Source organism: Oreochromis aureus, linkage group 1, assembly GCF_013358895.1.
Source record: "Oreochromis aureus strain Israel breed Guangdong linkage group 1, ZZ_aureus, whole genome shotgun sequence".
In the NCBI taxonomy this organism is placed as follows: Eukaryota; Metazoa; Chordata; class Actinopteri; order Cichliformes; family Cichlidae; genus Oreochromis; species Oreochromis aureus.
In genome coordinates, this window is record NC_052942.1 from 4,878,255 (window position 1) to 4,900,366 (window position 22,112).

Below are 22,112 nucleotides of genomic sequence, written 5' to 3' on the forward strand. Positions count from 1 at the left end.
GAGCGACAGCTCTTTAATAAGCACAAAATGCAATTGTGTATAGATGCTTATAATCATTTTCATAACAGAAGTTCCAAAGGTTTCAAAGGTTGCCAATATGTTTGCTCCTCCTAATATAGTCTAAAAGCAACCCCAAGCAAAACAGATTAAACTTTCACCTATAAGTGATCCCTCTAACTAAGTGTGTGTGTGGTTACGTGTGTGTCTATGTGCTAACCACAATTGCACCCCATTTCACCTCGCCGACTAGCTCCTCAGAATAACTCGCACTCAGACTCTGGTTTTGGTTTCACTTCCTGCAAAGCATGTAACTTCAAAAACATGTAACTTCCTGTCTTATTTTGGCACAGAGTTACTCTTTCACAATGCAGTCTGCATATAAACATTTAAGATTATAAATTCAACTCAACAGTTTAAAGTGGTTATAACTGCACCTGTAATAAAAGCTTAATTGGGTGCCAATATGTTTAAACATCTAAATGCAATATCACTATTAATAAATGCGTCAATGCAAATGCTTGTTATATGATTATGATGCAATAGCAATAACAAAATAATGAAACTAGAAATAGTAAAATGAAATAATAAAAATGGCAGAAAAATAACACCTCATTTCCTTACACTATCTAAGGGATAGAACTGGCAGCTGCCCGTATTTTTTGACCGCATTTTTTAATTATACTGAATGTAGAAATGTACATCCCCAATTCCAAAAAAAGAAAAAAAGGAGGCTGTGTAAAATGCCAATAAAATTGAGCGAACATGTAATTTATTCCCTATAGAACACAGAAAATATGTGAGACATTTTACTATTTCATGGAAAATATTAGCTTACTTTTAATTTGATGGCAGCAACACTTATCGGGAAAACAAATGGCTGGAAAATTAAGTGGTACTAAAAAGAAACAGTACAAAGAACATTTTGAAACTAATTAGGTTAGATGGCACCAGGCCGAGTTTCAGCAATCAGTAAAAAACTGCAGCTACAAATTCTAGAAAGATTTCTGTGAATAATTCATCATCTATAGTACATAATGTAATCAACAGAACTCGCTGAGGACGTCCAGTGTTAAGAATCAGTATTGGATGCCTGTGGTCTTCAGCCTCTCAGGCATCAATACATTAAAAGCTGACATGACTCTGTCACTGCATGATCTCAGGAATGCTTTTAGAAGTCATTGTTTGTGAACCCAGTTCACCATGCCATTAATATTTCCATTATTTCTAATTAACACTGGCTCAAAATCAGACTTGTCTGTTTTTATTAGTTTACATCATACATCTTACAACTGGATTTTGTGTGTGTTTATGAGCAGATAAGCCATGCATGTTGTTCTGCAGCCCAGTGGGCCGAGACGTCCCAGTCCTGATGGCTGACAGAGTAATGGATGGGACTCCCTGTGGACCATATGAGGTGGACCTGTGTGTTAATGGAAGATGTCAGGTACATATGTATACACTATTGCACTTATGTAATGAAATAGAACATATACAGTTTGACTTCTTTCCATTTGTGACTTCTGTCTTCTGGGGACCTCCCAGCTCTAGATACATACAGTAATTCCCGAGCAAAAAAAAAAACAAAACCTGCTTTCGGATGTCACTGTGACATACTACATGTGCATCACTCAGGTCCATTATATTCATTATATTCCTGCTCCTGCAGACAGCCTCTATTTGATTAAAGTCTCTGGCAATGTTGACCAGAAATTTGTTTCAGCCTTTGAATAACTGTTGATGTCTGGACTTTGTGTCAGTTGTCAATGCCAGTGTTATTACACCCTGGTTGTTGTTACTGTTATGTAAAAGTGAGCAGGTGTCATACAGAAATGAAGCAGACATGTTCAAATGCTGTCAAACAAATGGATTTGAGGCCCAAGATTTGTGTTGGTCTTTTGGGTAGTATCATTAAACAAAATAAGAGTAATGCAACTACCTTCAAAGATAATATTATATAGTTATGAAACAATGATTACTAGAAATACAAAAGCTAACCATAATGTTAAAACACAGTGGCATTATTGTGAATTTTACTTTCAAGCGTGGTCCCTTCATAGGCAGTCATTGAAAAGAAAGGTGGCTATATTGGATACTAGATAGTTTTTGAGATGTTAAGTGTTGATTTGTTAATTTCCTGCCTCTACAAAATAAAATTTAACAAGTAGTTTTTTCCTTCAATTGCCTGATATTTGTGCACGCTAATAATTTCCTAATAATTGTTCACACATGTATTCTCCTTAGAATGTTAAAACTTATATTTCCATTGGTAAACATTCAGGTTTATTAACAATTGACTGAGAGCACTGAATTTGTTCTATAGTAAAATTAATCCTCAACAATACACCTAGCTAAATTATTGTGCACATGGTGTATATAAAGTACAAAAGATCTACTAAAACCAAATACACATCTAAAAAAACAAGCCAAAAAAAAGAAATCTCTGAACATATGAAAACAACATTAACACACACTAATATGATGTGAAGAGAATAGTATGAAGAAAAAAAGGAACAGCTCATGCAATGCACAGCTGTTGTTAGCTTTAAATACCTACCTATATTGGGCTTTGCAAAAACACTGCAAACTCTACTGTTAACTTAATACTAGGAGGCAGTATATTGAGGCTTTAAAGGGTGTGGGATATGGCGTTATTTTTGTGCCACTATTCTGAGCGCACGTAAAAAAAATTCGAGCGCACGTAAAAAAGATTTGCAGGTGCAAGTGTTGTATTTTGAGGAGAAATTTATTTTGAGAGAAGAAAAGCTAAATTTGAGTGGACAAAATTCATTGCTGCGTGCAAAAAATGTATTTCAGTGTTTGCTATTATCCATACACACACACAATAGCTGCCCCTCTCGCTCAGTTTTTGCATTTGCGCTTGATCGCAATGTGTTGCTCGCGCTCTCAACATTTCTGCCGGTGCACGCTCAACTCTTTCTGTACACCGTTATATTTGTGCCACAAAACCAGCCAATCACAGACTTGGATGCAAAAAAATCTTATGGTCTCCAATCAGCTCGAAATGACGAAATGCAATATCCCAGAATCCATTTCGTCCAAAACTCAAACGAGGCAGTGGCGGAGGAACACAGAGTGGCGGAGTTTGAAATATCACTCTTTCTGGATCACAAAATAAACTTTTAAGATATTTTCAGGCAAGAATGGTGCTGTGTAAACTTGAAATATCTGCTTGATTTATCAAGATATCACATATTTGCAAAAGTGCTCTAACGTTTTTGGAGATGCCTGTTACCCACCAGCTGACCGCATAGCTGGACTGGCCATTGGGCATACCGGTGGGCCGATGGTGATTTTTCATTTTTATGTTTGTTTGTTTGTTTGTTTGTTTTTGTAACGGTATAAACAATGAAAGGTGGTGGATTAGCCAATTGGTCATGATCAACTCTGGGCTGGAACAATTACAATACATCCCTAGTGAGGTGAAAAGGAACGCGATTTGTCCCATACTTCAGCTAAAAAAGACACAAAGCTGGAGTTATTCTGTAGCTGTGTCCAAATTCATGGGCTGCATCCTCCTGAGGACCCGGCCTTCGCGGTCTACGTGGGCCGGGTCCTCAGAAGGTCGGGTAGGCCGGAAGTAAACGGCTGTGAAATTGGACGGTCTAGCCTTCTGATTAACGTCACCGCTGTCTCGGTGGAGTTTAATAAACTCGGCCGTCTGCTCCTTGCTATTTAAAATATAACAGGACACTGGCGTAAATTCTCGACCGTCTCATACTTCTTTTTAAACAGTTTTCTGTTTTTTGTTTTTTGTTTTTTTTTTTGTCTGTCCCATTTGGTTCTTAAGCCATCAGAATTGTTGTCTGAAGACCAACAAGGATACCAAATGGATTTATTTTGCCAAATGGATCATCATGGCATTGCCGCATTGGTCCATTTGATCAAACTTTGTTGTTATTATTTATTTTATTTTCAGTTGTTACAGATGGGACAGACATGACGGGGGATAGGAAAGGGAGAAAGAAAGAGAGGAAGGAAAAGAAAACAGAAGGAAAAGGGACAGTGAGAAAGGGCACTTACAAAGACAAAGAGAAAGAAAAATAAAAATAAAAATCTCCTGGATCACCTGTTGAGAGAAAAAGAAGAAAAGACAAGCAAAAAAAACAAACAAAAACAAAGCAACATACTAAACACAACACCATCACGTTAATCTAGCTGAGTGTGAACAGCAGTAAATACTAAATATTGAAAGTTGTTGTGCAGCACGCAGGACAGACAGCGCACAATGTGCTTTGAAGTAGCAGCTAAGAAAGGTGTAGTTTATGTCTCACGAACAGTGAACACCCGTGTGCACACCTGTGTGGATCAACGCGCTTGTATACAAAAAGGTTTCCCCATGTAACGGTCTGCTAGAGGGTGTGGAGGCCCATAGCCCCGCCCCCAGGGCATGAAGCAGGCATGGAGGAGATCCAGGCTCCAGACATCCAGAGGCCCCAGAGTGCGAGAGCCCAAGGAGTACCACCGGAGGGGCATCCGTGCCACCTTCCTGGGAAGGGCTGAGGGATCCCCAGATGAGGGGGTCACACAGTAGCCACGGAGCAGAAGCCAGAGGGGCTGCACCGGCGTGCCCGCCGGCTCTGCCGGCAGCCAGCTGTGCCAGAGTGAACCGAGTTGCAGGCCCGAGGCCGAGGCCCGAGGGCCCCTTGCCCCGGAAGAGGCCTGACCGAGCGACAGGCACCGGGCCCCGCCAAGTAGCCACCGGGAGTGAGCTGGTGCATACCTGAGCGCCCAGCCCCGGACACCAAGAACCACCAATGCACCAACCCCTGAGGGCATCAGTTACCAGCAGGGAGTGTGGTGAGGGGAGATAGGCCTCCACACTTGGAGGGCCTGGGAGTACCCAGGGAGGTGGAGTCTAAGACCCGACTTGACATATAGACACAGACAAACAGGCACACACAGACATAAACATGCTTTCCCACCCTCATGCACACATATACAAACACTCAGCACTCACCCAACGTAGGGACAGACATACATAGACATGTACACACAATCATACTCCCCAAACATACTCTATGCCTTGGGTCCAGGTACCGCGCCCAGAGGGGAAACGGCACCCAGACCCAAGAGATGTGACCCTTTCCCGGGGTGGAGGCAAGCAGACCGCCCCAGGCTCCACAGCAGCAGGGAGGCCAATCGAATCCGTGTACTTTTCGGTATTTGAAGTTTCGTTTCAGAAAGTATAATTTAAAAAAGAAAATGAGACACTTATTTAATTCTCAACTTAAAAGCTAAAATGAAAACGTAAAACAATTGTTTTTCATTTTGTCCTTTCGCACATCAGAAACGAAAAACCCAAGAAAAAAAGAACGAGAAAGGGCCCTTTATTTATTTTGTCTGAACCGGAAGTTTTAGTAGGTCAACAACCTGTACAAGTGATGCGCAAACTTATGGCAAACACTGTAGTGTGGACATCATGACGTTGGAAAAATACTCAGACGTGATCATGGAGATGGCAAAACAAGGCCTGTCATCGGAAATTATATCAGAGCGTCTGTCATATGAACACGGGAAGTGAGAGGATTTTCTGCGAGAAATGTTAGAAAGTTTTGTGCTGAGCAAATCACTAGCTGTCGACTCTCGGACACACGGTTGGAGCTTGAGGTGACACAAGCTATAAATGAGGTAAGGTACTTTCTTCCTTCACCTTATGACTGTGTATGGTTGTCTTAACTGGGTTGTAAGGGGTTAGTCTAGACTGTGTGCGCGTGCGCCTTGCGCTTTTAGCGTCTTATGGTGGTGGGTAACGTTAGTTATTTTAAAGATGTCTCTCACTGGTATTTGTACAGTTAATTAGCACAATACTTTAGCTTTACACATTTGCTTTCAGAATAAGCTACTTTACATTTGTTGTTCTAGTAGTAGCATGATCTTTTATTTTAAACAGGTGGGCCCAACATATGGCATAAAATGATGAAGGGCTATCTGTCCACAAAAGGGGTACATGCTGCAGAGGGACGAATTGGGTCAATTTTAAGAGAGGTGCATCAACCTTATCATGAAGCAAGACGCCAGGTAGCCTATGTTATTTAATCTTCCACTAGAACTGTATTCCAATGTTCTTTGTCATATTTGTGATATACATCATGTAATGGTAGGGCCTAATTCTGTTTAACAGATGTACGCCCTGCTTTAACAGTTACTTGACTCTTCCTCAAACGTATGATCAAATCTGCCTTTATCCAGTCAGCTGTCATTTATTTTTGTGATTTTTTTGTAAGGGAGCTCGGAATCTTAATCCCACACCGTACCATGCTGAATGCATGGGGCACAAGGTTCACCTGGACCAAAACGAGAAACTTGTAATGTTTGGAGTCACCCATGTTTTAGCTGTAGATGGATTCAGTAAAAAGATTGTGAGTCATTCCACAATGCCAATCAAAAACAACTTGAGCATCTATGAATATGTTTTCAGGTAATACAACCTCTCAAACCATTTATTTCATCTTAAGTGTTTTGATGGACATGTTAGTCATATTGGACATGAGCTGCACCCAAATTTACAATATTTGATTTTCAATTAGACATGCAACAGATGGGTCTGGTTATGTTCCTGAATATAATATATTAAGAACTTACCAAACATTTTGATCAACATTTTCTATTAATGTAAAAATAAATAAAATGGAATTGCACATGAATCATTTAACTACTTTATTGCAATTAATCAGTGTTCATTTATGAATGGAACAAGGTTCTTGGATTTCCACATATCTTTCAATTGTTCTGACATACATCTAAAGTCTGAGCATGACAGTGACATTGCAAAGAAACTTAAGAAATATATGTTGTCCTACTACAACTAAAATATTACCCAAAAAAAACATGAATGAATACATTCAAAATAATAACACCTTTGCTGGTCTTAAAGCAAAATAGTTAATAAATGTTCTTTATTTTTCCTGTACCAGACCTGCAGTGATCACCTATGGTATGTGGGACCAGGTGCGAGTAGACCATGGAAAGGAATTTTATTTAACACTGTTCATGCAAGAGATGCTGTCACATCATCGCTTCAATCAGGAGAGACTGCCTTATTTACAGACCTCATCCACAAGAGTAAGATTTAAGTACCATTAACATCAGCTGAAATTCTTATACTATTACGTGTACTACTACGCACATTTAAGACATGTTTCTTTTAACTCTTTTAGAACCACACAGTTGAAAGGATTTGGCCTGAAATCAACAACCGTGTCAACTACCCACTAAAACTGCCCTACTCCAGCTGATGGACCAGGAGGAGATAGATATGGAGGATAACCTTGTGCGATACTGTGTGTCCAATCTAACCTGTCAGCTGTGTAACATTGGTCTTGCAAGTGTGGTAGAATCATGGAATGCTCATAGAATCCCAGGTAAAAAAAAAAAAAAAAAAAGTCAGATTGCTTACAACCCTGATAATGAACATTTAAACACCTCCTCTATTTTTTACAGGAAAAGGCATACCAAATCACTTTGCAGAACATGGGTGTAAAAGAAGAATTTCTCCAGAGCTCTTGCCAAATGCACTTGAAGCAGCAGACCTTTACAGGCAGCACTTGGGATCTGCACTCAAAGAATATTCGACTTTTGGAGTTGATCCCTTCACAACCGAACAGGACAAACTTAGAACAGAGAGTCATTTTGCAGAAAAATATCCTGATATTTCACATTTGTTTTTTAGAGCCGTAAATGGTGACTTTATGCCATACAAAGAAGCTCTGCTCTGTCTCATAAACATAACTCAGAGAAATGTATGAACCACTGCATCTGTAAACTGTACAGAACAGAAAAAAAAAATCAACTGACTGTAAACATTTGTGTGTACACACTACATTACTCCTCTGCAAAAAGATTTCAATACAGAAAATGCAGCTGTTAGACCAGTAATTTGTAGAACTCCGTTGTTACTCTCCCTGCATTTTGCACAGTGCTGTGATGTCTCTTGCCACTGTTCCACACATGTCTTGCAGCCAATAATGCTTCTGCAGCACAGTGAGAACACTGGATCCTCAATGATGTCTGCAAAAGTAAATCAGATAAGTGAGACTGTTATCCATTTATGTTGAATTTAGTTCAAACTATAGGTTCAAAGTCAGTCTTGACATAAATTTACAGACAGCATGCAGAATATTTTTGGTTATTCTGTAATTACTCTTGTTCACGCTGTTCTGAGAAAGTCCCTGTCTATATTTTTGTCTATAATTGATGAGGGGCAAAATCAGTACATTTTCTCAATTAGCAAGCAAGAAAAATGAAAAAGTTACAGGTACTTGATTCAATATATGCAACTACAGTCCCATTTTAAATGTGAACTTTTTAGTTTTACATTACTGTGAACAGTGTACCGTCACCCATACTGACATTGTAATCAATTTGAAAAGCTATACTTTCATAGTCAAGATTGCAAGGAGAACCCAAATTAAATGTGCATGTAAACTTTTGAATGTTATGTTACAGTAGACCTGCATCTTGATTGTCTGTGCCTAAGTATTTAAATGGACACTGCTGAATAAAGAGCCTATGTTTGGTAAAAAAATGTTTGTCCAAAGTAATGATTGAATGTGGTTTGACATTGTTTTAATTGTAATTAAAATGTTAGTGTAGATGTAATGTATTTACTAAGCAACATTTGAACATACTCATACAAACCACGCAGCTAAATCCCTCCTTGAGTGTCTGCAGCTTGGGGTTGTGACTTTCTGGGCAACTGCAAGATCAGTGAGCTCTTTGATTGCTGCTGTGACAGCTGGCAGACTTTGAGATGCCAACACCAACTCTTCTATTTTGTCACTCACTTCTCCCAAACTGGCACTGTCATCATCTTTACGGCTGCTACAAATAAAAATGGATAATCAGATGTCAAAGCTACTTACTGGCTTAAAGAAACATCACATCACTTACTGATAGATGATGATTTATGTAGTGATGTCTTACTGCTATTATAGGATTTAAATCAAATTAATTCTTCTATATTGATGTTCATCCTATAGTATATACATATTTATTCACATACCTCAGTTTCTTCCTCTTTGTTCCCTGGAGGCAATTAAAGTCTTGTTCAGGCACAGCAAGAATTTTTCGTGCATTTTGTCTCCAGTACTGTGACCCTACAGATGAAAAACAAAACCAAAGAAACCTGTTTAGAAGCCAATACCATATTACCCAATAAATATTACAAAGAGTCTGGTAAGACATGTCTCTCCATAAGATATGGGCTTTAGCTGTAATATTATGGCTCACCTGTTGTGCCCTCCGACTCCAGAATTGCATTGCCCTGTGCATCTGTCAAAATTATTGGGTTGTAATTACCAATGGCATCTTGCACTTTTCCTACTATCCCTTGAAGCGTAGCCTCAGACTCCAGGAATCGTACAACCACCATTCTATTGGGAATCAACCTCCCACCAACTACATCTGCAAAGTACACTGATCTGTAAAACAAAACATAATAATTTTACATATCTTGTAAAAGACAGCAGGCCACAAATCCACACTCTAAGAACTAAAACTGATAATTACTTAAATATTTTGGTGCAACACTTTTACACTCAAAAATAATGAGTAAATACAAAAACAATCACATCTCTTAAATACACCTTATTAATTGAGTAAATCCAACTAAAATGGAATAAGTTGTTATGAACAATTAAAGATGTTACAGTAACATACAAAATTGAGTAAATACAATTGAAAATGTAAGTTAAAACAACAGTAACCAAAAGTTCAAACTACATAAAATATTAATTAGGAAATGCTGAAATGCTTGGCACATATAACCTACACCATTACAATTATTTGTTTTTAAATAATGGTTCAATTTACTTAATATTTTAAAGTTAACTTAAGCAAAAACGTTAATTACAATTAAGTGTTTTATATATACATATACATATATACACATATACATATACATACATACATACATATACACACACACACACACACACACACACACACACACACACACACAGGAAAAAAAAGAACCGCGTCAGTTCAACATTGTTCACAATGATTTATTTTAACCAGCTTTTTGTGAATCACACATTTAGCAGATTCCTTCTCTGAACACAGTGAGCTGAAATCTGTTCTACATTCAGTGGATAAAACTTGGATAAAATTTCAGTCACAACAGCCTTATATAATAAAATTGCATGCAAATTGGCATGCTTGATAAAACTCTGTAAAACTGGCATATTGATGCTAACAACAAGAAAAATGTACCTGCCATACAAAGAATAAAAGTGGCTCAAGTGAACGCAGTGCTTTACCTTTTCAGAAAAGGTCAAATGACAAAAATAAAATTAAGATCCCAAAAAATATAAATCCTGAAAAGAAAAAACATTTGCACTGTGACATAGTTTTGAACATCTTATTTTGATTCCAAAAATTGGGCAGATTATAACTAAAGAGTGACCAAAAACATCCATAATTTAAATAAAAAGGTTTCAAAAAGGATTGCGCTAAGAAAAAAAAAAAAAAAAAAAAAAAACCATACAGAAGATACTCTCCCATTTACACCTTAATGTGAATCTGGAAAGTTAATACAAAACACAGTTTATGGTACAAACATTATTTATGAACAGGAATGTCAACACAATGTAATGCCATAACTGAACCTTTTGATGAGCATTACATGTCACTTAACAAGTCTAACACTTTAAGAACAGCCCTGTGAAATTTTGTCTACAATGAACAGAGGTCATTTTTCAGTCTTTGAACCTTGACAGAAAGGTTTCCTGGATCCAGCTCCATGAACACTTTTTGAAATGCTTCAAATGTGCATTTGAGATTCTTGGGGTGTTTCAGATCCAGAGCATAGCACAGTCCCAAAAGATAGCAACAGGCTTTGCTCAGATTCCCAAGTTTGCCCAGAACAGTAACGCCTTCAATAACAATACCCACATCAGTAGGTTCGCCTGACCTGTCTTGATTCTACAGCAGGTAAATCTTCATCACCTCCTCAGCCAAAGCCTCTTCAACAAAGACAGCATCAGCACCGTCCTTTAAAAAGAGAAACAACTGTTTTAAGCTCACATATTTCCAAACATTGAAACAAAAAGTTTCATTTGTATGAGATCACCGGTACTCATAATATGTGGACACTGTGCTCCAAAATCTTTGAGCAAATGCTATTCTTTTGTATGCTTTGAAGTGTTTTTTTTTCTTCTTTAGAACAGTATCTTAAAACTTTTCTATGATCTCACAAGCTAAAATAAACTACTAATATTCCTAAAACAGATTTATTGCACCAACCTCAAAGGTTTTGATTAAGGCACTTGGATCCTCTCCCAGATGGTCAATGAGACATCTGATGATGACTTCTCGTTTTTTTCTCGATGGAATTTCCACTCTGTAAAACAGGAAGTCTCAACTGAGGCAAAATTTGTACATTTAAAACATGACTTACCATTTCTAGCTTAAACATAACTATTTTTTTTTCTGTTGTTGACCTGTTTTCACACCCACCATCAAGGTAAGAACACCTGTGGAGCTAAAATATTGAACAGAAACCTCAGAAAAGCCGTTTTTAGTGGAAGGGCCTCTTCAATGCTGTGTTGGAACGTTTTTGTGGTTAGAAAATGCAATCTTCCTTACCTGAAGCAGAAGGTTTAACTGTGCCCTGTGGCGTTGTCCAGCAGCACCTTTCTTGGCTTGAAACAAGGACAGGAGTTTGGATGAATACAAGTCCAATGATGACATGAACTTTGGTTCAAGGTTCAGGGTCGTGATCCTATGAAACTCTGCACTGACCTGGATGGGAGAGGACAAAAAACCAAGGCCAAAAAATCTGAAGGCCAAAATTCTGATTCAATCAAAAAAAAAATCTTTAAGTGAAACTACCATTTTTTGCAACCTGGACCTTATTTTCTAACATGCAAAAGATTAATTTACTCATCCAGACATAAATCCATATAAGTGGAGTTGTTCAGTATGCAGACTAAAGCCTTAGTGGAAGATAATACTTTATGTTAAGCTTCTAAATTTTATGTTATGAATTGCTTGCACTATTTCCCTGTGAGATTGTATAATGTTGGAGGGAAGAGGCGGAGCCAGGTTGCCCTCTGAACCATCGTCTGCCAGGCAGCGATGCGAGAGGAACACACCGCTGAAGTGGCGCACATATTCAGAATCGCGTCAGCGGCTTTACAGAGAAAGCCTTTCAGCTCCTCTGGCAGCTCTGCTTCCTCCACCTTCCTGGAGATGACAAATGCTAGCAAGGCAGTGTTGTTAGTCACTGCAGCTGACTGAACAGTGCATTGATGTGCGCGATCAGTGAACCTTGCTATCAGCTGGTCAAGTTTGGCGGGGGTGGGCGGTCGCTGTCCAACGACCTTGGTCATTTTGGTGCCGAAAACTGAAGAGAGGCTCGGCTCTAGAGGGGAACAGGCGGAAAACTCCGGTCTGTGAAGCCCTCCGTTTCATGCGAACTGTGAGACCTAGACAAGTGTGAGCGTAAGGCACCCCATGTCTTAAAAGAGCAAGGACAATTCAATGAAGACAGGGTATGGAATAGCCATGACCAAATGTACCATGTTTCACTCGATAATGTTTGAGTAGTGACACTTTTGATGACTCCTCATGTTTGCAGAGTTTACACTGCCATCTCATCACCTGTGACCTAAAAAATTGTGAGAAAATATGTCTCACAGTATGAAGATGACAGAATGGTGTATAACCATATTTACAGTTTTGTATGATTAACTGATTGAATAACCAATACTCACTACCAATTCAGGTGGAGGATACAACTTACAAATAAGTCAACATGGAACAAAGTACAATACTTAACCACATTGAAATAATCTGAATCACATCACCATGCTGTATAAATAAAAAGATAGTATGGTGACACTAGATGACAGACCATGAACTCATCAATATATTTACCGAACTGAAAAATTCTCAAAATTTAGATTTGGCATTTGTATGACTAAAATAACCCACCACAAAACCAGTATAAATATTTAGGTGGTATCACCATCCACTACTCAGCTTGTATAAAACAATATCATATCATTCCAAAATTTAACACATCAAGTCCTCTGAGTAAAATTACCTGCTTTACTTTGTAGTTGATGCAGATTTTTTTCTCCGGGTGGTGAAGATGGTGCTGAAAAAATACAAATCAAAACTTTATCATTACAAAACATGTCACTGAGTAATCTGCCATAGCATCAATCTCTTATAAGAAATTTTAGCTTGGATTGAAATAAACATTTATTTATGTAAATTGGGAGTAACTATACTGGAAATGATGGTACTTTTGGCTTGACCCAAAGGACCAAAGCTTTTTTTTTTTCATTATTTTCTGGGATCTGAAAGGAAGTAGGGCCCCGAGTCTAAATTTACTTAAGGCCCCATAGTACTTTGGACCAGCCCTGGATGAGGTAATCTGCTGACCCGGCGGTCCTCTCAGCGTTCTCTCAAAAAACTGGCCCTGTTCGGGACAAAGCTGAAAGCAGCGTCTTATATGCTCTGAAAGACCCCACATAGAACAAGAAAGCTAAGCAGCATGGTTGCTGCTATGAACTGTTCCGCGGGCAGGTCTTCTTAGTTACCAAAGCCATTGATGACGTCTGTTCATCTCCTCCTGAACAATCTGACAGAGTGAGTCAGGCCGCGTGACTACCGCAGCTCCCGCACCGCGACTCAACAGGGCCATTTTCTAGAAATGTCTGAGCACACCTGCTTTCACGTGGTTCCTAAAATGCCCCCGATTAAACGGTCAGGTCGCTGGTACCGGGACATTCCGGTCAAATTACCCGGAACGCAGATAGCGACTCAGAACGTAAAAGGATAAAAGGGCGCGGTTTCCCGCTGCCTTGACTGGAAGACGGGTTGAAAACTTAAATTAACGTGCACAAACACGCTGCGAAAAGTGAGCCACCATGACAAACGCTTTCTTCAGAACATGTCATAAAAGAACGGTGTGGATAAAGACAGCTAATGTAAGAATTGGTCACTTACCTGAAAACGTTACCAAGTCTGCAGTGGATGTGTGTCTGTCTCGTTCAACGTGCAGAAAATCTCCCATGAGGCCATGCTCCTCGCGCGCGGTACACGCCAAAGGTCATTAGTCTTACTCAAAGTTTTAAGTTAGTATTGGGGACAAAATTATATTGATTTTGAACCATTAATAATTAAAGTTCAAGACAATGATAAGTATGAATACCAGTGTCTCAGTTATTTTGAGTACTTTCTATGAGATATATTGAGTAGATTTAAATAATGCACCCTGTGTTTCAAATACAGAATTTTTTCTTTTAAATAAACTTGAACAAAAGAGCTCAGTTCAACTCAGAAACTGGTGTTGAAAATTTAAGCATTCTTTTCAGTATTTTCAACTCAAGATAACACTTTTGTGATTTTCAAAGATTTAATCAAGGTCATCTAACTTAGAATTATAATGATATTTACTAAGCCCCTGAATAATTTTTTAGGGTGCATTCAGTGATTGCTATAGGCAAATTGTACTAAAACAGCTTTGCTATTCTTAACAATTCAACTATCCATGCACCTTATGTTTCTTTTTATTTTGCCTGTTCTGTAATTTAATATTCAAGAACACAGACTCATCCTACCTCTGAAATGTTTTGGAGGACATAGGGGAACTTGAAGTAGCCTGCTGTGAACGTGAAGGTGCAGACGCTGCCACAGCTGGTGCTCGCATAAATGCAAAACGCTGCCCGCTGGAACCTGCTGTTGGAATTGACTCCATGTCTTCTCCGTGGACTTCATAGTGACCTCTGGGTGTAAGGTCTAATGCGCTGAAAACACCAGAGACCGCACCTGGGGAACATAGCCACGTTTGAATCATCCGTGATGTACAGAGTATGCGCGGATACCTGTTTAAGAAAAGTTTCCGTAAATCACGTTGCTCTGCTAACGTGTTACTCCTGTGCACACGGTTAATAGGCTCTAAAGGCTTACTTATTAGCTAGTAGCCGGTAAAAGTCAATGAATAACTATTTACACATTAGCACATGTGCACAATTCACATATTAGCACAATGAAGACGGCTAGACATAGTATTAGTAAAAGTAGGCCTACATGAAATCACCAAATGTTAACGTTAGCCGTTCCGCAGTAAGGAAGAACAATAACGTTCATAAAAAAACTGCTGAAAGCAAAGTTTGCATGAAGTTTACATATCTACCTGAAAGATGCGACCCAGTTTTTCTGCAGTCATGTCTTCGTCCCGAGTGTCACTCTCTTAGTTTTCCTAAAAACAACGTAATGGTCCATCCTCTGTTTATTCCAGTGTAACTTTAAGGCCGTCGATCTCTTTGTGTGGGGACGGTGTGCGCGCGCCATAAAAAAACGCGCAGAAGAAGTACTTCCCGTTTCAGACATTGAAAATGCGTCTATTTTTTTGTTTTTGCGCTAGTATACTTTCATTATTTGAATCACGAAGAAATCCAAAAAAGCACGTCTAATTTTAAGTGTATGACGGCTATTTGTTACCACCGAATGAAAAAACAAGTTATTTTCGCCCATTTTATTCTTTATCAAAAATTAAAAAAATGAAAATTCTTTTAAATATCGTTTTTTCGTTTTGGTTTCTGAAACAAAACTTCAAATACCGAAAAGTACACGGACCCAATCGGACAGCCAACACCTCCTCCCAGCCCCCCGCCCCGATATAAGTCACTTAGATAACTTCTAAATGTTAATGTTTGGTTTATTTCAGTGTTTGATTTGTTCCTGAGTAAATCAGTTTGGCTGAGATTAAAGTTCAGCTTCATAACTGGACCTTTTATTTAATAATGAAGTCTTACTTGGAAAGCTGTCAGTCTATTTTGAATTTCACCCGTCATTTTATGAAAATGTTTCCTCCTGAATTTAAATATTTTTTTTATGTTAGATTTAATTCAGAGTCAGCTGTTTAAATAAAAAAAGAACATTTTACATCATGGGATATGACGGCACACTTCGGGTGTCATTGTCCCCCATTGTCCATCATTACGTTCGTTGCAGAGAAACAAGCACAGGGCTCTTATTGATTTAGCGTTATGGTGAATTATATATTTTCATGTACTTTACATTTGTTTTGTAGTTGTGTGTCTTAATTTGAAATAAATATTTAGGCGTTACCATATCGACCAAAGAGCATTAAGGGGCAGAGAGGAGGATGTTACTCTCAATGTTGTTGGCGCATTTCAGGAGGACACTTCTAATAAAGTTACACAATTACACTGTGAATTTGCGTTGATTATTATATTTACAAAATACCACAGTTTTTTGTTTTGGACGTATCATTTTATTTTGTTGTATTTATTCGCAAAACGTTAAGGCCGGTCCGTGAAAATAGTGTCTAACATTAAACCGTTCCGTGGCGCAAAAAAGGTTGGGGACTGCTGATCTAAGTGACTTATATATTATGTTTAACCCGAGTAGCGAAAGACCACGGGGGGTTTGAAAACGATGTCCTGGGACCTGCGCCTTGACCACCCGGTCAGCTGGTGGGTAACAGACATCTGTTACCCAGATGCCTGATATTTCAAGTTTACACAGCACCATTCATGCCTGAAAATATTTTAAAAGTTTATTTTGTGATTCCAGAAAGAGTGATATTTCAAACTCCACCACTCTGCGTTCCTCTGCCACTGCCTCGTTTGAGTTTTGGACGAAATGGATTCTGGGATATTGCATTTCGTCATTTCGAGCTGATTGGAGACCAAAACAACCAATCAGATTTTTTTGCATCCAAGTCTGTGATTGGCTGGTTTTGTGGCACAAATATAACGGTGTACAGAAAGAGTTGAACGCGCACGGGCAGAAATGTTGAGAGCGCGAGCAACACATTGCGATCAAGCGCAAATGCAAAAACTGAGCGAGAGGGGCAGCTATTGTGTGTGTATATAATAATAAAGATAATAATAAACACTGAAATACATTTTTTGCACGCAGCAATGAAATTTGTTCACTCAAATTTAGCTTTTCTTCTCTCAAAATAAATTTCTCCTCAAAATGCAACATTTGCACCTGGAAATTTTTTTTACGTGCGCTCAGAATAGTGGCACAAAAATAACGCCATAGTGGGAGGCTTATTTTTTTAAATCCTGGCATGTGAGTAATGGCATGCTAGGAGAGAGGCAAAGAAATAGATTCATTAATATTGATCTTTTTTTTTTAATGGGCTGCATTTTCTGTTTACCTAAGAAATTCCTGTTCTTTTTCAGTCCTAACATACAATAAACAGACCTCAATTATTTACTGTTAAATTATGGGTAAATTAAATAATTTATTTCATCTGTTAATATTGTGGTAAACTCATTCCATGCTCAAGGTAATATACAATCCTTTTGCGACTGCTGTATGTTGAGCTAAGGATATAATTTTACATATGCATACAAAGATGTAAATTTTAATGTACTTCTCAACAGCCCTCTATTTTACAGTTGGGTTTTGTTTTGTTATGGACAGAAAATCGGCTGTGACAGCATCATTGGCTCATCTGCTAAAGAGGACCGCTGTGGTGTTTGTAATGGAGATGGACAGTCCTGTAAAATAGTGACAGGGGACTTCAACCACACTAGGGGAATGGGTGAGTATATATTTTTTCATGTCTAGCTAGTATGCTGCTCAGATGGGGGTTTTTTGTAGTTTTTTTTTGCCTTTTTTAACAAGTACCCAGTCTTTGCCATTGACTCCTGATTTGATGTGGTTTGATGGATTGTTTAAATTTATTTAAACCAAAAGTGATCCTGAATAAATATTTCAGGTGAAACCAACATATTCTAATGTTTTCAGCTTTATTAAAATCTTACAATGGTATATTATATTGGCCTTCAGCTTAAAGTCACACCCATTTATTTATAAACGTGACATGATGGATGTTTCTGTCTTTGCATTTCCTTCTTTTCCAACACAATGAGATGCAATTTAATTTTAGTCAATTTAGTCAGTTGGGGTATTCAATATGTATTGTTTATTTGGTTACATTAATGGACCAATGTGTCTTTCTTTATTTAGTAATTGTCCCTGGTGTTTATTTACTGCTCACCAGTTACTTTAATAGTTGAGAGATTATTAGATGTAAAATTCTAAGCATGCGCCTGTGTTTACCCCCACATATTTAACCCCCCCAAGCATCTGCGTACACACCTACACAACCACACACATACACTTGTTTTCATATCTTAGTGAGAACATCTAATTGACATAATGATTTCCTTAGCCCCTTACCCTAAACCTAACCGTCAAAAATGAATGCCGAACCCTAACCCTTATCCTAAACCTAACTGTAAGCCAAAGGACCTGCGGTCTCTGAGCTTCAGCACTTTGCAGTGCACAATGCTCAGCAGCACTGGCTCTCTGCTCCAGCAGCTCTCTCTCCTCTCCAGTCCAGCCGCTTCTGAAATACAGAAGGCATGATTAGATGATGCTCACCAGCTGCGAAAACCAGCCTTCCTTGACACCACACCCTGAACCCACTGATCCACTCCTCCCCTGCATACGAGCCACCAACCACACTCCGCTACACACCCCCACCACCCAACTTAGGCCACGACCATCTGCACCCCTGGCCTATGGATCACTTTGAACTTAAAAGGCTGGAGGGCCAGATACCGCCATGTGATCTGGGTGTTGGCATCCTTCATGCGGTGGAGCCATTGCAGTGGGGCGTGATCAGAGGGTGAAACGGTGGCCCAGGAGGTAATAACATAGGCAGTCGACCACCCACCGGATGGCCAGGCACTCCTTTTCCATGATCCTGTACCCGGCCTCCCACTCTGACAGTTTTCAGCTCTTACCTCCTATGACAAAATGTCCCCCAGCCCTCTAATTTTAAGCTTTCTTCAACTGCACAAATGGAGCCTGGCACTGCTTCCTACACCGGACCAGATCTAGGGCACCCTTTCGGGTGAGGTCAGTCAAGGGGCTGGTCACCTCCACAAAAACAGGCACGAACTGGCAGTAGTAACCGGCCAGCCCCAAAAACCGCCTCACCTCCTTTTTCGTCTTGGGACACAAGCAAGATGCAATGGCTGCTGTTTAATCCATCTGTGAACGCACCTGCCCGCTTCCCAAGTGGTACCCTTAATATTGTAACTCCCTCAGTCCAACTGCACACTTCTTTGGGTTGGCCGTGAGCGCCGCCTGCCTCAGGGACTCCAGGATTGCAGCCACATGCTCCGCCCTGGTGTCGTCATGGATGATAACATTCTCCAGGTAGGCGGCAGCATATGCAACATCACAGATTCACTTTGTCTAAGGTGTATTTCTGGGATTTCACACAACCCAGGATTCAAATCATGAATACATAACGGGCTTGGATTTACATCATTATGAATGAAATGTGCTCTATTTGGAAGAAGCCGGCCCCCCTCCCCTTTCGACGGGTTGTGTGTGAGACTTTAAATCATCAAACTGTAAATTATAAATTTTAAATTGTTATTGATCCCTTTACCCCTGGTCCTAAAGTGTATATTTGTCAGTCTGCCCCAGGGCAGCTGTGGCTACAACCGTAGCTTGCCTCCACCAGTGTGTGAATGTGAGCGTGAATGAATAATGTCACTGTAAAGCGCTTTGGGTGCCTTGAAAAGCGCTATATAAAATCCAATGCATTATTATTATTATTATATTTATTTTCTTACTCTTCTTATATTTATTGTTTGTTTACTTGCACTGCTGTAACTGGAGCTTCGTCGTCTCGTCTCTCTATATACTGTACTTTATGTAGCGGCGATGACAATAAAGTTTACTTTGACTTCAGCACAGCAGCGCGCAGGCGCACCGAGGGCTCTCGCGCTCACTTTTCGCGTATAGAATTTAGAAAAAACATTGGTGCAAATTATAAGTCTGTATCATAATGTCTGGTGTTTTCGTGTTTGTTGTTTTGTTTTTTATTTTGTTTTATTTTGCGAGTTGGTTGTTGGATGCCACTCCAGCCAGCCAGAGAATCCCCCGCCGCCCTGCCCTCTCCTCCCTGTTCCGCAAGCAGCAGGCGCACCTCGCAAACGGAGGGCGCCCTTACTCCCAGCAAATGGGCGATAGAAAACCGATCGGTGCCTACGACATTCCCAATATGCGCTGGCTGATGTCGGGGCAGCATGAGTACGAGCAATTTTTTTATTTATTTTTTATTTTTTTGCCGATGCCCGTGATGCCGTCCCCCACCACGATGCCGCCCCGGGCAACCACCCGTGTCGCCCGTATCAAAAACCGCTACTGTGCAGCATGCAGATGCAGCACCCGGTCCATGAGGCACTGGAAAGTGGCAGGGGCTCCAAACCAGCCAAATGGAAGTGTGATAAAATTGTACAAACCGTATTGGGTGGCTGTTTTTTCCATAGACAAAGGAATCTGCCAGTAGCCCTTGGTTTAATCCAGCGTCATAAGAAGTAAGTAGTGCCTAACCGGTCAAGGAGCTCATCCACCCTAGGACATGGGATAAGCATCAAACCATGAGACTAAGTTCACCTTGCAACACAGAACCATATAGACCCCTACTTCTTCACTACAAGAACTATGGGGCTACAGCAAGCGCTGTGCAGCTCTTCTATTACTCCCAGCTTTAGCATTTCTGCCAATTCCTTTTGCACAGTCTCTTGTGATTGGAGAAGAACAAACCGCTCTGCAAGCCTCTGTTGCAATGCAGCAACATCCGCTCTCTGGGCCTGTGTGAGATGGTCATCTCAATGGAGGGAGGCGGGAATAGAGGAATTCGGCACCACTGACCACAACTGTTCTCTTTCCTTAACCAGGCTCACCAGAGAAGTGGTTTCAGCCTCTCTCCATGCTTTAAGGAGGTTAATGTGAAATATCTGTGTGGTTCCACCCCTGTCCGACCGTACCGCCTAATAGTCTACGTCCCACATTCGCCGTGTGACCATGAAAGGCCCTTCCCACTTGGCGAGTAACTTTGAGCTTAAAGAAGGGAGGAATACAACCCTTTATCTCCTGGTGAAAATTGCCTGAGTCTAGCCCCTCTGTTGTATAAGCGCTGCTGATGTTCCTGGGCCTGGAGCATATTTTCTTGTGAAAACCTCCCCAAAGTGGGCAGCTTTGCTCGCAGGTCCAGGTCGTACTGATTCTCGTTTTTAGCCAACCTCTGACCTTCCTCCCAGTTTTCTTTAATCAGGTCCAACACCCCCTGCGGCTTCCTGCCGAACAGTAACTCAAAGGGAGAAAATCCTGTGGAGGCTTGGGGCACCTCCCACGCTGGAAATAACAGAGGGTCTAGCCAGCGATCCCAGTTACGTGAATGAACTTACGGATCATGGACTTTAGCAGTAAAAAAGGCAGCATCTACCACCCTCAGACTGAAGTCCGAATAGATTTAATGCCCAGTAATGCATATAGCTCTTTTTTTTTCCCATATATTTTTATTGAAATTTTTTTTTATATAGTACAATACAAATAAATATAGAACACCCTCACATTCACACACCCATCCATACATCAAACCTGCCTACATCACATTCAAATGTAGAAATGAGCATAGTTCTCACAGTAATACAAAAACACAATGAGTTAAGATTTTCCCCTCCTTCCCTTCTTCTTTTCCTTCTTTTTCATAAATGTCCTTCACCTCCACTCCCTAAAATATCCATATATGGCTTCCACATATTCACAAAGTCCCATTGTTTGCCCTTGGCAATATACAGTGGCTTGCAAAAGTATTCGGCCCCCTTGAACTTTCCCACATTTTGTCACATTACACCCACAAACATGAATCAATTTTATTGGAATTCCACGTGAAAGACCAATACAAAGTGGTGTACACGTGAGAAGTGGAACGAAAATCATACATGATTCCAAACATTTTTTACAAATAAATAACTGAAAAGTGGGGCGTGCGTAATTATTCAGCCCCCTGAGTCAATACTTTGTAGAACCACCTTTTGCTGCAATTACAGCTGCCAGTCTTTTAGGGTATGTGTCTACCAGCTTTGCACATCTAGAGACTGAAATTCTTACCCAGGCCTAGAGAGACTGCAATTTCCTTCTTCCAGATTCCCGTGGAGGGAGCATCCATACTCTTCCAACATAGCGCAATGGCTCTTCTGGCTTGAAGTAGTCCATAGTCCAGTAATTTAGGTTTTTTTTCCGATTGCTTAAATTCCCTTGGGTATATTCCAAGTACACAGAGTTTT

General features: G+C 39.9%; 2 protein-coding genes and 3 long non-coding RNA genes across 9 annotated transcripts in view; 2 read left to right on the forward strand and 3 right to left on the reverse strand.

Moving 5' to 3' along the window:
- adamts17 (ADAM metallopeptidase with thrombospondin type 1 motif, 17) overlaps positions 1-22,112 on the forward strand; it is a 244,039-nt gene that overhangs the window by 188,135 nt on the left and 33,792 nt on the right. For all 3 annotated transcript variants that reach the window (XM_039598209.1, XM_039598238.1, XM_039598269.1), the window contains exons 14-15: positions 1,317-1,444; positions 17,437-17,557. In XM_039598209.1, coding sequence (XP_039454143.1) covers positions 1,317-1,444; positions 17,437-17,557 — 249 coding nt within the window. The remainder of the gene's footprint in view (positions 1-1,316; positions 1,445-17,436; positions 17,558-22,112) is intronic.
- LOC116312429 lies at positions 6,058-7,797 on the forward strand. Of its 2 annotated transcripts, XR_005608332.1 has the most exons (4): positions 6,058-6,439; positions 6,936-7,083; positions 7,179-7,382; positions 7,462-7,797. It is a non-coding gene; the product is annotated as an uncharacterized LOC116312429 (long non-coding RNA). The 2 variants fall into 2 exon arrangements; XR_005608322.1 differs by lacking the exon at positions 6,058-6,439 and having other exon boundaries at positions 6,458-7,083.
- On the reverse strand, positions 7,861-14,792 carry LOC120432967. 2 transcript variants are annotated; one of them, XM_039598435.1, is made up of 5 exons: positions 14,592-14,792; positions 9,250-9,440; positions 9,023-9,116; positions 8,659-8,841; positions 7,861-8,028 (listed from the first exon to the last, which is right to left on the reverse strand). In XM_039598435.1, coding segments are annotated over exons 1-5 (606 nt in total). In that variant the 5' UTR covers positions 14,729-14,792; the 3' UTR covers positions 7,861-8,027. The 2 variants fall into 2 exon arrangements, with proteins under 2 accessions (XP_039454369.1, XP_039454343.1); XM_039598409.1 differs by having other exon boundaries at positions 8,649-8,841.
- Positions 10,624-12,309, reverse strand: LOC120433070. Its single transcript, XR_005608301.1, has 3 exons — positions 11,605-12,309; positions 11,263-11,359; positions 10,624-11,010 (listed from the first exon to the last, which is right to left on the reverse strand). It is a non-coding gene; the product is annotated as an uncharacterized LOC120433070 (long non-coding RNA).
- LOC120433081 lies at positions 12,388-14,111 on the reverse strand. Its single transcript, XR_005608309.1, has 4 exons — positions 13,978-14,111; positions 13,067-13,120; positions 12,540-12,628; positions 12,388-12,446 (listed from the first exon to the last, which is right to left on the reverse strand). It is a non-coding gene; the product is annotated as an uncharacterized LOC120433081 (long non-coding RNA).

Bases quoted from the DNA above. Each gene is read 5' to 3' on its own strand.
- LOC120432967 (XM_039598409.1), bottom strand. From the start codon at position 14,728: ATGGAGTCAATTCCAACAGCAGGTTCCAGCGGGCAGCGTTTTGCATTT. The intron at 9,441-14,591 runs GTAGGATGAGTC...TTTGTTTTACAG, and splicing joins TCCTCCAAAACATTTCAGAG to ATCAGTGTACTTTGCAGATG. The intron at 9,117-9,249 runs GTGAGCCATAAT...TTTCATCTGTAG, and splicing joins GGAGTCGGAGGGCACAACAG to GGTCACAGTACTGGAGACAA.